At 40.0% G+C, this 15,961-nt stretch overlaps 1 protein-coding gene across 3 annotated transcripts in view; it reads left to right on the top strand.

Moving 5' to 3' along the window:
- Positions 1-15,961, top strand: part of LOC129138603 (histidine-rich glycoprotein-like) — a 96,541-nt gene that overhangs the window by 66,164 nt on the left and 14,416 nt on the right. For all 3 annotated transcript variants that reach the window (XM_063804315.1, XM_063804313.1, XM_063804314.1), the window contains one exon: positions 9,174-9,452. In XM_063804315.1, coding sequence (XP_063660385.1) covers positions 9,174-9,199 — 26 coding nt within the window. In that variant the 3' untranslated portion in view covers positions 9,200-9,452. The remainder of the gene's footprint in view (positions 1-9,173; positions 9,453-15,961) is intronic.

The raw sequence follows: 15,961 nt of genomic DNA on the forward strand, positions 1-15,961 counted from the left end.
AAAAAATGACCATAGGCGTGATTTGACTGGCAAGCAGTAGTTTGCAGATCCCTGGGCTAATGTTAAAGACTTCTTAGCTATCAGATTGGCAGTCTCCTTAATCTATATATTTATAACTCTCATAACACATATTTCAATGTGGTTAGTATATTTTTTGCATGTATAAATTACTAAAAATCCATGTGATATTTTTGCCTACATCTGTTATTGTCTTGTTTGTTAAAGACTATAGACAAAAAAATTCAAGTAGTAGGCCGGGCGCGGTGGCTCACGCCTGTAATCCCAGCATTTTGGGAGGCCAAGGCGGGCAGATCACCTGAGGTCAGGAGTTCAAAACCAGCCTGGCCAACATGGTGAAACCCCGTCTCTATTAAAACACAAAAATACAAATATTAGCCAGGCATAGTGGCGGGTGCCTGTAATCTCAGCTACTTAGGAGGCTGAGGCAGGAGAATCGCTTGAACCCAGGAGGCAGAGGTTGCAGTGAGCCGAGATTGTGCCACTGCACTCCAGCCTGGGTGACAGAGGGAGACTCTGTCTCAAAAAAAAAAAAAAAAAAAAAAAAAAAAAAAAAAAAAATTGTAGTAGTTGGTGCATTGTTCTTGGGTTTGTCAGAAAGAAAGCACACGGTTAAATGTGAATTTCAGTTAAAAAACTAAAAACAAAAGGGATTCACTGCTTTCTCTGAGATTCAATTTTAACTGGGTGAACTAAATTGCTAAGTCTGATATTTGTTCTTGTACTGACCGATCCTCATTTATTAAGGCCTTAATAAATGAAGTTGAAGATCTGAAGACAAGACTTCTCCAGTAAAATATGTCTTTGGGGAATTGGGAGAAATATGGATCTTCACTGGCTTGGTTGTTTTCCGTGCACTTTAACGCATTAAAACAACTGTATGGCATTAACAGCTGTTTTTCACATCCATTTTCTAGAAGAACAAATTCTGAGCTGCCAGTCTCAGTTGAACAAGCCATTTAAAATGCTTTGTAAGAATCTCAGAATAACCTGTGGACAAGCACTTGCCATTTTATGTTGCGAAGGGCTTCAGAGAAATTTGAGGTCTTATAAAGGAATTGAGTAGGAACAGCAAATAAAATCCTCCCAGGCCGGTGGTCTGTGAAACTGAGCTTCCTTCAGGCCGTTTCACAACAGAAACTCCGTCCTCCTCTGAAAGCTTTTTTATACCCCTTGATGGAGGTGTCAAGCGTGCACAGGCAGCAATTCGTAGGGCCTGCTTTAGAGAGGTTTCTTTTTGTGTGTATCTGGTAGGATTCACTACTGGTATTAAATATTAACCCACATTTAATTTGCTTGGTGACTTTTCACGACAGATATTGAATGTTAAATACTCTCCAAATCGGATGTTTTTTCCAGTTTTAAGATTTGACGCCCTTATGATCGAATCCATCCACGACTTTTACAGTTATTGAATAACCAACAGACCCTTGGAGGGTCTCTTACCGCTCTGGACTTGAGTTGGTTAATTCCGCTGCAGAGACGGAGTGGGGCGGGGGCGGGGGTGGGGGCGGGGGTGGGGGTGGGGGTGAGTGGTGTAACTGAGGAAGAGTCCCTGGCATACTGCAACTAGGTCAGAAGTGACAGCATTCAGCCCTCCCCTCCTTAGGGAGTGGGGTAAGGGGGCGACCCCGCCCAGTGCAGAGGGTGGCGAGTCAGGAGCCGACGAATGCTGGAGAGGCCATCCGCAGGGGCAGGTCTCTCCAGAGAGCAGCCGGGTGACAACGTGGCACGGAACGGCACTGCATCGGAGTAGGCACACTGCAAAGACGAGACGAATCCTCCCCAGAGAGGGGAGGCGGTTAAGGAGAGGAGATTGCGTGGCCCGGAGCAGCCAGACCCGGTAAGCCGACTCCTTCCCGTATTCAGCTTTAACCAAGCTGGTTTCCCTGGCGGCCCCACAAATTCCCTGAGCGGAGCGTCTTCGCTGGCTCACAGCCAGCCAGCCAGAGCCCACCTCTGCGACCTCCTCCTCCTTCCCATCCTGAGGGCTCCTGCCTCGGCTCCCGGCTTCCTCCTCCGGGCTATCTTTTGCCCCTTCGGTAGCTGGAAAATCGCCCTCACTCAATCACCACGGTGGTAAATAGGGCAAAACGAGCAAGGCACTCGCCTCGGGTGCAAAATTTAAGGCGGCACCAAGATACTCAGTAATCAAGATAAAACTGTTCATGCAATCTCTTTAAAATTCAAAGTTATAGCCAAAATTCCGCAAGAAGCTAGATAAGAAATATTAAATAAGGGCAAGCTCAGACCTTGCACTTGAACGACTTAGCCTCACTTGCCTCACCCTAATCCCCGGCGCAGCTAATCAACTCTGAAGTGATTCCCTCCTCTCCGTGGTGCCACGTGGTAGACCTCCGGTTTTCGTTGTGTATACGCCTTCCTGGTTGTGTGGGAAGGGGCAGGGACTGAGCCTCAAGTAGCGCAGCCCAGTGCTTTGTTCACCGAGGCCCTGGGGTCAACGTGGATTTTGGAGTAGCCCAAAGCTGAGAGCTTATGCAGCCGCCCCAAGTTGCAAAGCTTTGCATTGGAACCGCCCGATCCCCACAGAAGCAAAGTTCGAGGGGAAACTGCACTCCCTTAATTAGTATTTAGGAACCCCTTCAATAATTGAATTGAGTATAAAATCTTTAAAGTAACTACAAATAGCAGGGAACGGCTTTTGGAATTATTTTTCTAGAAGAGGGATGCCTCTATGCTTAGAGATTCCTTGTTCCTCTCTAGCTTCCCATGTGTATTTGGTGGTATGGCAGTTCAGTCTGAAGTTGCAATGATACAAGCACCTTTAATGAGGATCACACTCAATAACTTAGGAAGCACCATTTACCTCTCCTAGTAAGTGACTAGACACTGTTAGGTGCTGGCTAAAAGGGGTTTTCGGTTTTCAATTCTTACCATCCCCTAGAGCCATTTAATGCTGATCTTGAATTGTTTGCTGCTATTACGGTTAAGGGAGGCGACAAGGGGGGCAAGTAGCTCCGGAGTAGGGGATGGACTGGTTTTATTTATAAATGCTTTTTTTTGTCTTATGCGGGCCAGTGAAAAATGAGGTAAGAGGAAGATCTGTAAAAGATCTGGAGAAGATCAGGAAACTATTGTTCAAATCCGTGTGTCTTTTCTTAAAATCTTTTGAGGTTTTGGGCTTGACTAGCTCTTCAAAAGGAAGAAAAGGGCACATGTGATCCCTGGCCTGCTAAACAGAGTTTGCTTCCCTTGAGGAGGTATCAAGCCAAATTCTACTTAACCTGGAATGGGGAAAAGGTGGGCAGAACGGTCCTTGTCGGCATCGCCAAACGGGGGTCACGGCAGATCCCCTTAGCTGTTGGATTTCTTATAGGCCTGGTTTAGCTGTTCCACGCTGTAGCCAGCAGAGGGCACTGTTGCTACATAGAATCTTTTTTGACTGTTTTTGGTGGTGAATTTTCAGAGCTATTTAAAAAAACTTCCATCCAGTAAGAAGTATGAACGATTTTCCATGAAATTTTAATGTGAAAAATAGATTATTATTAAAAACTGATGGATGTCTATTTGGTTGTTAACCCATTGAACCATAGAAAGAGAGTGAAGATGTTCCATAACAATCAAAGATTAAAATAGCAAGAACAAAAAATAAATGTGATAATAAATATCAGCATCATATCCCTCAATTGTTTCGAACATAAGTAGTTAGGGCTTTTGCTCATAGGGATGATATTTAAATTTTCAAATGAAGAAAGTTGATTTGTGAATGTATATTACTCATTTGGAAGAATGAAAACTGGGATATGCATGGTCATGTGATCTTACAATGTACAATTCAGTTTTCTACATAGAAGTCTCCAGTAAAATATGCTTCTACGTGCAGTGGGAATTTAAAAATTAACAATGTAAAAGATGTATAATTAATTATCATAAATGAAATAACAAAGAAAGAATGTGTATGATTCTGAGTAGGATTAGAATTGAAATCTGTTCGTTATGTTTAGGTAATATTTGTAGAAATTTAATGGAAGAGTTGTATCGATACTAATTTATTTCTTACAGTTTTGATAGGAATATGTGGAACAAAAAGAAAATTCATATTGTAGAAACTTAGACTCACATTTTGTGTTAGAACCTATGAGCTACTCTGGGTGTTTTATTTTAAGATGGTTTTTGCTCATTGTTATGCTACAGGTATTATCATACATCTTTTCTAAAGGTGGAGGCCTTCTTTTTTATTTAGCCAGAAGTTTCTTGTGTTAGGATGATTTTGAGCAGTTAAGAATTGCAAGAAAAAATCTTAACATCATTAGTTTCAAGTGCATTGTAATGGATGAGTGTCGTCTAGAGCAAGATTGCATAGCTGTACATTTTGGGCTTTCCTGCTTAATAAATGTGTGACCTCAGACAGATTATGTAACTTGTCTGAGCTTCAATTTCCTTATCTATAAAATAATAATAATAATGCCTAACACATAGGGTTGTATTAAATATTAAGTGAGTTAATATATGTAAAGCAACTAGAACAGTGCCTGGCCCAGAAAAATTCACATTATTAGTGTTATTTACCTATTATTTTTTTCCATTTTTGTTAATAATATTTGAACATGATGCATTAATTTCCCCTTAGTTTATTGTTTAGCTCTAGAGCTGCTTAGATTCATTTGCATATAATATTGCTTATTTAATTTTAAAGAAGTGGTTCTATGTACATTTAGTAAATTACACCTCTTAAACATTGGCTATGCAAGAGAATTCTTGAATAATTTCATGAAGCAGTCTTTGTCTCTTACTCAGAGTAGAATATTTTGAAGACATCTTTTCTCTGAAGTTTTTAGACAAGCTATAAACTAGTTTGTATTAGTCAGAGTTCTCCAGTGAGACAAAACCAATGGGATAGCTAGATAGATAGATAGATAGAGGAGAGGGGATTTATTAGAGAAATTTGTTCATGTGGTTATGGAGGATGAGAAGGCCAAGACTGAGGGACTGACAATTGGCAAGGGCTTTCTTGCTGTGTCATCCCATGGCAAAGGAGAGAGAGGCCAAACTTGCCCTTTTGTAAGGAATCCATTCCCATGAAAATGGCATTAATCTATTCATGACGGTGGAGCCTAACCACCTCTTAAAGATCTCACCTCTTAATACTGTTACAGTGGCAATTACATTTCAACATGAGTTTTGGAGGAGACAGACATTCAAACCATAACGCAGTTCCATGACAGAATTTTCACATGCTCCAGAATGTGAATGACAGCTACTCATTTTAAGGGAAAACAGCTTAGTTTAGTGTAAAAAACATGGATATTGGAGTCTGGAGCTTGGACGCTAGCTGTGTGACTTTGGACATGCCACATGTCATCTTTGAGCTTCTGCTTTTTCAAATACAAGGATGTTGTAAGGCCAAAATATGATCAGGTTGTAAAGGGTTTGCCACATACTGAGTGCTCACATCAAAACATATTAGTTCCATTTCCTTGACTTTACTCCCTTTCTCCTTTGATAATGCTTCATTCAAGGGTAGATCGAAGACCTCAGGACCAAGGAGGAAATGAAATGTTAAGAAGATTTGACTGTAACAAAAGGGTTAGTGTTAACACATCCATTCTGTACCTATACAATAGAAGTGCAATAGTAATCTTAGAAGCTGTGAAAGAGCACTGCTGCTTCCTCTCTCTGGGCCTCTGAATTAATCAATGATGTAATATATATAACACATATAATATATATACTATATTATATATTATATATACTATATTATATATTTATTATATATAAATATATATTTATTACATAATAAATATATATACTATATAATATATTTATTATATATAATAAATATATATTTAATTAAATATATAATAATTAAATATATAACATATTTATTATATATAATAAAATATATTATATATATTTGTATATGTATAGATTAGTGTATATATTAGTATATATATTTGTACTAATATACATACACAAATACATATTAGTATAGGACCTAGTTACTGCCTCTAAGGCTTCATGTCTTTCTGACGGTCATATAATGGAATAAATGGGACTTGAGTTGGATGATGAGATTCCATAGATAGAAAGGAAAGAGGGAGCATTCCAACTAGAAGGAATGGTGTGAGGAGAGGTACAAATGTGATTTTGGTCAGGAGCCAATAAGTAAACTAGTCTTTCCAGAGAACCTTTCTTGGGGAAGGTGCCTTGTAGTGCCCACAAATGCAGGAAGCAAGAATTAGGACAAGGTCACCGATGGTCAGTTCAGAAGGCTTATTGAGTAAGCACAACACAGCAGAGGTACTGTTTGGGGAATAAAAAGCTGGTGGCTATGAGGGTGGACTTGGTTATGGCAAAGTTAGTCAGGAAACTATTTTAACAGTCTGGGGCCAGATCATGGAGGGCCTCATAGGCCCCAATTGCTCCTTCATCTACATTTGCTTCAGCTTTTACATCTTTCTAGACCAGTCCTGTTGTTTTACAGCTGTCTTCCATTTCAGTCTTAGATTCTGTCTTCTATTTGCAAGTGGCAATTCTAAAATCCCATTTGATTTCCATAGCATCTAATAAAATTCGGTTTTTTCTCCACCCCCCCCCCACCCCATGAAAGCAAATTTTCCATACATTTTGTATGCCAAAACCTAGTAACAAGGAAGAATAGGTCAGATTAATCCTAAATATCTGCTGTTTTATTCATTGCAAACATAAACCCTTTCGTTAATATCAAGACAGCTAAACAACTCCACCTCATCTAAGAAATCTGGCATCTGAAGCCCTTTAAGATTTGCCTCAACAAATCTTTTACAGTTTTATTTTTACTGCCCACTTCAGCCGTCCTTTGTTTCAGCTTCATCCCTCATCTAATTCCACGTGTACCCAGCAATTTCGTGCCTCCGCCTTTGTCCCTTCCACCTGCTTGCCTTCTCCTCCACACCCTAAAAATTCTACCCATTCTTCAAGGTCCCATTCAAATGCTACTCCTTTTGAGAGCATTGCATGCTGGTCTTACTTTCTGTACTATAAACATTTATGCTATAAAATGAGGACCTATTCTATTCCAGTTACCGTCAAGGCATTCCCAAATGATTAAAACACAGGGAAGCAGATGGCACTATAGTGAAATATCCTAAGTGCTGTAATCAGAGTAGGCATTGGAGGAAGGCTCTGAGAGTTTCCATCATCAATTCAAAGCCAGCAGGAGGGATCAGGGAAAGCTTCCTGGAAGAGGTGGCATCAGAGGCGTTTGAACCAGAGTGACTCCATCTTGAGTAGGGGCTGGGTAAAATAAGGCTGAGACCTACTGGGCTGCATTCCCAGGAGGTTAAGGCATTCTTAATCACAGGATGAGATAGGAGGTCAGCACAAGATACAGGTCACAAAGACCTTGCTGATAAAACAGCATGTGGTAAAGAAGCCGGCCAGAACCCACCAAAACCAATATGGCGATGAAAGTGACCTCTGGTCGTCCTCACTGCTCATTGTATGCTAATTATAATGCCCACCAAGCACCTGGATTTAAAAATTGGTAACTATTTAGCCAGGTGTGGTGGCTCACGCCTATCATCACAGCTACTTCAGAGGCTGAGGCAGTTGCAGTGAGCCAAGATCACGCCACTGCACTCCAGCCTGGGCGACAGAGTGAGACTCCATCTCAAAACAACAACATAAAAATTGTTAACATTTTTCCATAAAATAAGTTACTGATAACATTGTATATCTATTTGCTTCAGTTCCTCCCTCGACAAAACATATATTTATTTATGTTACCACAGTTCCATTACTGCACCCAGTAGAATCAACAGCAGTGGCCAAATGTCATCTAACAGCCTACTCATGCTCTGATTCCCTCAGTTCTTCCAAAACTATGAGTGACTATTTATTTATTAATTATTAGTGAAGCGTTATCAGAAGATCTGAGATCCGAGAACTTGGTACTGTTGTTCAGTTGATATGAGTTGTAGTATGGATTGGTAGACGAACAAAACTTAAGACAACCAAATAGATAGTAATTATTTATTTGAAAACATTTTCCTCTCAAAGCTACACTAACCCAAAGAAACTGAGGGATCAACTAAGATCAGCTTGAGGACTCAACCTGGTTACCCAGGAGTTATGGCACTACCAGAAACTCTCAGGCTCTAGAGAGAAAAAAGAGCACTGGGAGAGAACTCCAGACACTTGTGGATGGATAGTCAGATGTTTATTCCAACACCATTTTTTGAGTAGCCCATCCTTTCCTTAATGTTCTGAAATACTACCAGACAACTGTAAAAATATTAAAAATGAATAAGTGAACATATTTGTATTATCTTATGGGGGAAAGACTTTTCAAAGCAAGGCAGAAACAGTTGACTACATAAATACTTGAAGCAACTTTATGGCAAAAGACAAAAGCAATAAAATTCGAAAGTAAATGACATGCTTGGAAAAAATATTTGCAATATAGAGAGGATTAAAAATAAGTTCTCTAAAATGTTAACAGTACCTATAAATCAGTAAGAAAAAAATATAATGTGGAAAAAGGATAAGAACAAGTATTTAAAGAGGAAAGGTGATGAAAGAAATCAAAACAAAAATTAGATACCTTGTTATTTACCTTCTAATTGATACAAGTCACAAATGTTGATTATGTGTCATGTTGGTAAGTACATGAGAGGAAAGAACTCTCATTTGCTTTTAGCATACAAATTGGTACAACCTTTGTAAGGGCAATTTGGCATATATATACACACACACACACACACACACACACACATATATATATGTGTGTATATATATATATATATATATATATTTTTTTTTTTTTTTTTTTTGAGACGGAATCTTACTCTGTCACCCAGGCTGGAGTGCAGTGGTGTGTGATCTCGGCTCACTGCAACCTCTGCCCCCTGGGTTCAAGTGATTCTCCTGCCTCAGCCTCCCAAGTAGCTGGGATTATAGGCATGTGCCACCATGCCCAGCTAATTTTTTGCATTTTTAGTAGAGACGGGGTTTCACCACATTGGCCAGGCTGGTCTCAAACTCCTGACCTCGTGATCCCCCTGCCTCAGCCACCGAAAGTGCCGGGATTACAGGCGTGAGCCACCATGCCCGGCCCTGGCATATATTTTTATTACTCCAAACTTATAAGCTACTCATTTAGATTGCCTCTGTTCCTGACCTCATTTCCTATTTTTATGTTTGCTTTTACCTAGATGGTGTGCTTCTCACCTCAGCCTGATAGCCTGACCTTGACTCCTGAGTTCCACGATCGCTTCACAACTGCAAGTCACCATCATACAAAATTTGAGTTTCCCTAAGTCCGCGCCTTTGAGAGCTTTGGAACGATATGCAAGTTCAAGTCACCATCCTGTTTCTTGCTACCTCCTGTGAGAAGACCAACATTTGGGTTACTTGTTTCTACTCTTGTTCTTCTGCTTGTTATTGTTGCCTCTGCAGCCATTGATCACACACGTGTTGTCATACAAAAACTGGTTAGCCTTTTTATTTGTCTTGTGAATTTTATCATTTGGTTCTTAAGTATTACAAATTAATATTGTGTACTCTCATTGATATACAACTTTCAGTCATTGTAAATATGCGTGAGTTAGGGGTGAGAATGGCATGCAAGCAAAAGAACAAGGAGAGGGATGATAGAGATGCAAGAAGAGTAAAGAGGGCAAGAAAGTTTATGTTAATAGCGAACACAATGAAAGTTCTTTAAATGCTTGATAATGGTGAAAGCAACACTTCCTAGGGCATATTTTTGGTGTTAATGAACCTACACATCATACAATAAAGAAAATTGAGAAAGCAGTTGGGGCCAGTGAATCGGGGGCACACAAGAATCATTGAGAAAATCATACACAACTCAAAATGCCACAATAGGGAAAATATAAAGAGATTTGCACTTGTGGCTTCTAAAACAGAGAAGGTTGAATAGGTCTCTTTCTGTGTGTAAAATCTGCCAGTGAGCATCACAAAAATGCAAATTTAAATTTCAATCTGGATGGAAAGTTATAAAATTCATTGCAAGTAATGGGTGGTTGGGTAGGTTTAAGAAATGCCAGGTGGGTGGATCACTTGAGGTCTGGAGTTTGCAACTAGCCTGGCCAACATGGTGAAACCTTGTCTCTACTAAAAATACAAAAATTAGCCAGGCATGGTGGCGGGTACCTGTAATCTCAGCTACTCAGGAGGCTGAGGCAGGAGAATCGCTTGAACCTAGGAGGCAGAGGTTGCAGTGAGCTGAGATCGTGCCATCGCACTCCAGCCTGGGTGACGAGAGCAAAGCTCTGTTTCAAAAAAAGAAAAGAAGAGAAAAGAGAAGAGAAGAAAGAAGAGAAGAGAAGCGAAGCGAAGCGAAGAGAAGCGAAGCGAAGAGAAGCGAAGCGAAGCGAAGCTGTGGCCTGTAATGAAAAGAAGTGGAGAAGTGACTGTCAGAGGAAGCAGATTAAGGAGCTGCCGGAGAGTATCCTGAATACCTGAAGAAGACGATTGAGGACAATGGCAATTTGCCTGAGCAGGTTGTCAGTGCTGCTGAAACTCTGGAAGCAAACGCCTACTTGCACATCTATTGCAAAGCATGAGAAAAGGACCAGAGGCTTGAAGCCTGGAAAAGACAAACTCAAAGTTCTGCTTTGTTCCAGTGTGTTCTGATTAAACCCATGTTGCTTTACAGATTCCAAAATTGTTACCTTCTTTAAAGAGAAAGCCAGAAACACTTTTCTGTGTACATGAAGGGAAACCATGAAATATGGATCACTGAGAAACTCTTTTTGAACTGGTCTTTGAAGTGTTTTGTTCTGAGGTTAAATAACATTTAAATGAAAAAAAAATCTTGACTTCACAGTGTTGTGATTCTGGACACTGCTCCTACAGACAAAAATGCAGTCATAAATGCTGCTCCTTGTGTTCAAGTCATCTCCATTACACCCAGTACGACTCCACTCCTTCAACTCTTGCATCTGAGAGTGCTAGTGATGTACTATGCTCTGCATATATTTTGACTACCTGAAGATCTTATCAGAGACACCAGAACTTTACCATGAAAGTGGCTTGGCAACATTTCTCCGTTTGTAATGCTTTAACAGTTGTAGAAGAATCAGTGAGACAAATAAAACAATCAACACTTAATGAAGTCTGGCAGAAATTTTGGAATGAGGTTGTGACTGATTCGGAAGGTTTCCTTCCAGTGGTAGAAGAAATTGAAAATATTGTAACATCTGCAAACCATTTGAATAGTGAAGGCCTTGAAGACATTGAGTTAAGTGACATTACTGAATTGTTAGACTCTCACCTTCAAAAGATAGTTGAGAAATATTTTGGAGATGTGATCACATCAAAAGGCAATAAAAGAAGCCAGCATAGGTTAACATCCAGAACTCTAAGAATGTTCAAGTATCTACTCCACAAATGAAATTGTCACAATGATTCAAAAGAAAGAGATCCTTTGGTGGGCTACATATTGACTTTCAGGTAAGGCTTAGATGATTACTTACAATCCTATAAAGCAGTAGTAATAAACCTCCAAACAAACACCGATAAGTATTTTCTCTCTGCTTACTTGACAGGGGAGAAGAGGTTGACATTAAGCCATGTCATTCAAACCCGTTCTGCAAACAGGAAAACAGGAAGTAGAAACGCCGCACACAGATAGTTAAACCTTGGGATTCAGACTCTGATGGCTCTGATGATATGGTGATTTGTGTGCTGGGGATGAAAGAGGAGCAGAAGACTGAGCTTACATCTCTTCAGACGAAATGCAATTTTCTCTATTCTTTCCCTGTTACTATTGTTACGACCAAGCATTTTCATTGATCCATTATCATCTTCATCTTGAGATCACAAAGGAAGTTAATTGCCTGATATCCACTCTTGTTAATATAAAATATCAATGATATTTATTTTATTGTTTTAGTTTGGTGAACAAACTAATTGTCTAGGCTTTCATAATACTCATGTCCCTGCCTCATTTTTTCCTAAAAGGTCTTAAATTCCTCCAACATGGGTACTCTGAGAGTTTCGGGAACTCAACTATAGCATTTAAGGAGTGGGCTGCTACTGTACTTGGCTGGATAATTTGATTTTGTACTCCTGAAATTTGTTTTAATGCTGATTAAGCCTAACTTGTGATCTCACCAGAAAGGATTAGTTTGGTATAAGTTAAATTAATTTCTTTTCCAGCAATTGTATATGTTAGCTATTGGCTGATCCTGAAAAGCAGTATATTTATGTTAAATTTCCAGATTTCCTTTGGTAGCTAATCAAGGAGGAACAGCTGCTAGAGTTCATTTTCATAGATTCTTTCTGTTCTCATATCTGGCCGCCTCAGTGATTTGAAGAATTGAATATCCTCCAAAAAAATGGATATTATTACCTCCTGTTCTCTGATGGTGATGGAGACTTCATTCTCAGATTGTTTTCAAATTCCTTTCATAATTCCATATATTTACTTCATTCGATTCAATTGTGTTACAAAAGTTATTGTCATGGTTGTTTTAATTTTGGATGTTTGGAATTTTCCAGGCAGATTTAACAGAGGAAAAAAAACCCACAAAGCCAGAGATATGACGCTGTTATCTTGTTCTAAGAATTTTGGGCAAAGGCATAGGCTGAACCTGCCTGTTCTTTTGGCTGCTTTACACATTCCCAACTGATGTCCATTTTGAACTCAGTTGGACAGTTATTCTGGGGAATAGAGAGGAAGTCCAAATAACATCGCTGTTGTTTCTGTCTTAATTGCTGTTTGTGCCGGATTCACGGCACTGGCCTCATCATTATATCTGATAATGATGCACAGAAAACCTGAATAGAGAAAAGAAGAAAGATAATTCATTGGCATGTGCTTGCCAAAAAGAGACTTTATATAACTTGAGAAAGCATAAAGACAACCTGGAATGAGGAAATGTATGTACAGTAATGAAAAAAAATGCTTTAAACAGCTGTGTCAAAAACTGACATCAGAGAGTAAATTGAATTTGGTTTTGTAGGAAGCAGGAAACAAGCCCACTCAAACGTGAAATTTGGCATGAGGGAGTCCAGTAACTTTCTCCTCAGACTGTGAACTATATGTGAGTTTGATATTTTGAAGGAAAAGGAAAAAAAAAAAGTTTAAAAGGGCTTCCGCACAGCAAATGAAACTAGCATCAGAATGAACAGGCAACCTAAAGAATGGGAGAAAAATTTTGCAATCTACCCATCTGACAAAGGTCTAATATCCAGAATCTGCAAGGAACTTCAACAAATTTACAAGAAAAAACAACCCCATCAAAAAGTGGGCAAATGATATGAACAGACACTTCTCAAAAGAAGACACTTACGCAGCCAACAAACATGAAAAAAAGCTCATCATCACTGATCATTAGAGAAATGCCAATCAAAACCACAATGAGAGCCAGACTGGGATCCGGTGCGGAGAGCCCCTCATCCTGGAAAATTGGCCTCGGCCAGAAAGGCAGCCACCCCCTCGCCCATCATGCATGACACGTTCGTGAAGAACCTGGCGCTAAACCATTCCTAGGCAACCTGTTTCTGGGTCAGGGTTTCGTGAGTAGCAGAGCAGATTCCTCGTTGCCATCTATTGAAAGTGAGCCCTCCACACAAGGGTTTGTCTGCCTGCGTGCTCAGGGGGCCGTTGGACCCGCGCGTCCGGTGCTGTCCCTCTTCCTTCCTTCCTCCCGCCACCCGCCGGGGTCCTCGTTACCCCAGCCCGCGCGTGACCACCCACTCCGGGAGTGTCGCGCGCTGGCCTGTCCGCATCCGCCGCGCGTTAGGCCAGTCAGGATGGCGATTATTAAAAAGTCAGGAAAGGATAGATGCTGGAGAGGATGTGGAGAATAGGAACGTTTTTACACTGTTGGTGGGAGTGTAAATTAGTTTAACCACTGTGGAAGACAGTGTGGCCATTCCTCAAGGATCTAGAACCAGAAATACCATTTGACCCAGCCATCCCATTACTAGGTATATACCCAAAAGATTATAGATTATTCTATTATAAAGACATGCACACGTATGTTTGTTGCAGCACTATTTACAATAGCAAAGACTTGGAACCAACCCGAATGCCCATCAATGATAGACTGGATAAAGAAAATGTGGCACATATACAACATGGAATATACTGCAGCCATAAAAAAGAATTGAGATCACGCCCTTTGTGGGTACATGGATGAAGCTGGAAGCCATCATTCTCAGCAAACTAACACAGGAACAGAGAACCAAACACCACATGTTCTTCTTACTCATAAGTGGGAGTTGAACAATGAGAACACATGGACACTGGGAGGGGAACAACACACACAGGGGCCTGTTGGGGGGTGGGGGGCAAGGGGAGGGAGAGCATTAGGACAAATACCTAATGCATACGGGGCTTAAAACCTAGATGAAGGGTTGATGGGTGCAGCGAACCACCATGGCACATGTATACCTATGTAACAAACCTGCACGTTCTGCACATGTATCTTGGAACTTAATCATAATTTTAAAAAGGGCTTGCTTGCATGGTTATGGTTGAGACTACAGATATTCTTCAACATGCTCAAATGAGGAAGATGAGGGTTGAAAACCCATTGTAGGATGCTGTGGATCTAGGATTCGCCACAGTTCCAGGAGAGCTTACGCTCTTGATCTAAACCACAGTTGTTCTCAACACTGACTGTGTATCAGAGTAATGATAGAAAGCGTTGAAAAATATAGATTTCCAGGAACTGCACAAAGACCTGCTGAATCAGGGATAGGGCCAGAATCTGTATATTTCAAAATTTCCTTCAGCGTTTCTTTATATAGCCATGGTTTTCAAACTGCCGCTCTAAAGCTAGGGAAAATTATGATAGAAAATATAAATGGTAGTGGGCCCAGGAACTAGGAAACCTTGATTCAAAGTGTTTGTTCTGCCACTAGTTCAATGAATGGTCTTATTCAAGTCACTCCTGCCTTTGTCTTTCAAATGAGAGAATAAGACCACTTGGTGTCTAAAGTCTTTCTATCTCTGACATTACCTTGAGAGAAAGGTGCATCAACCACAATGGTTGATTTTGAGAATATCTAAACTTTTTCATAGAGACCAAAGTAAATAGGATTATTATTGCATTGTGTAATTGTGCCCATGGTTCAAGTTTTACCATGTTTTAGTCCCTCCCAGAAAAGGAAGTAGGGCATAATGCCATAGAAACAAGGCAAATATAAACACCAACTCTCTGAAAGGAAAGAGAGGCAGTACCTACTGGGAGTTTCTTTTTCTATGATAATTGTTTTTATTTCCCCTCTGGGTTATAGGTTTTGGGAAAAATAATGCACAGATATTGTGTGTAAAATGCTAATATTTTGTATCTATTGTTTCCATAAACCAAAACAGAGAACTCTGTATGGTGAATGCTTTAAGTTTTCATAGGTCATTTGCTTCTTCTTAGTCACATCTACAGGTAAATATTTTTAAATCAATGATCTTTTCCTCAGTATAATCAGTGGTTCTATATGACTTTAAAGAATGAGCTGTTTTGGCTGGGCGTGGTGGCTCACGCCTGTAATCCCAGCACTTTGGGAGGCCGAGGCTGGCAGATCACGAGGTCAAGAGATCGAGACCATCCTGGCCAACATGGTGAAACCCCATCTCTACTAAAAATATAAAAATTAGCTGGGCGTGGTGGTGCATGCCTGTAACTCCAGCTACTCGTAAGTCTGAGGCAGGAGAATCACTTGAACCTGGGAGGCGGAGGTTGCAGTGAGCCAAGATCGCACCACTGCACTCCAGCCTGGCAACAGGATGAGACTCTGTCTAAACAAACAAACAAAGAAAAAAAAAAAAAAAGAACTGTTTTGATAATTTTACCATTTACTGAGATTACTACCTTGGCCATTTTTTTATTTATTTTGACCAGAATTAGAGAAATAAAATAAATTGAATTGCATCAACTAGGAACTCTTAATATAAATAATAAAATGAGAAATTGACTATTATATGATCTTAGTTGTCATAGAAATACTTTGACTTTGGCTTGATGTA

This window comes from Pan troglodytes, chromosome X, assembly GCF_028858775.2.
Source record: "Pan troglodytes isolate AG18354 chromosome X, NHGRI_mPanTro3-v2.0_pri, whole genome shotgun sequence".
In the NCBI taxonomy this organism is placed as follows: Eukaryota; Metazoa; Chordata; class Mammalia; order Primates; family Hominidae; genus Pan; species Pan troglodytes.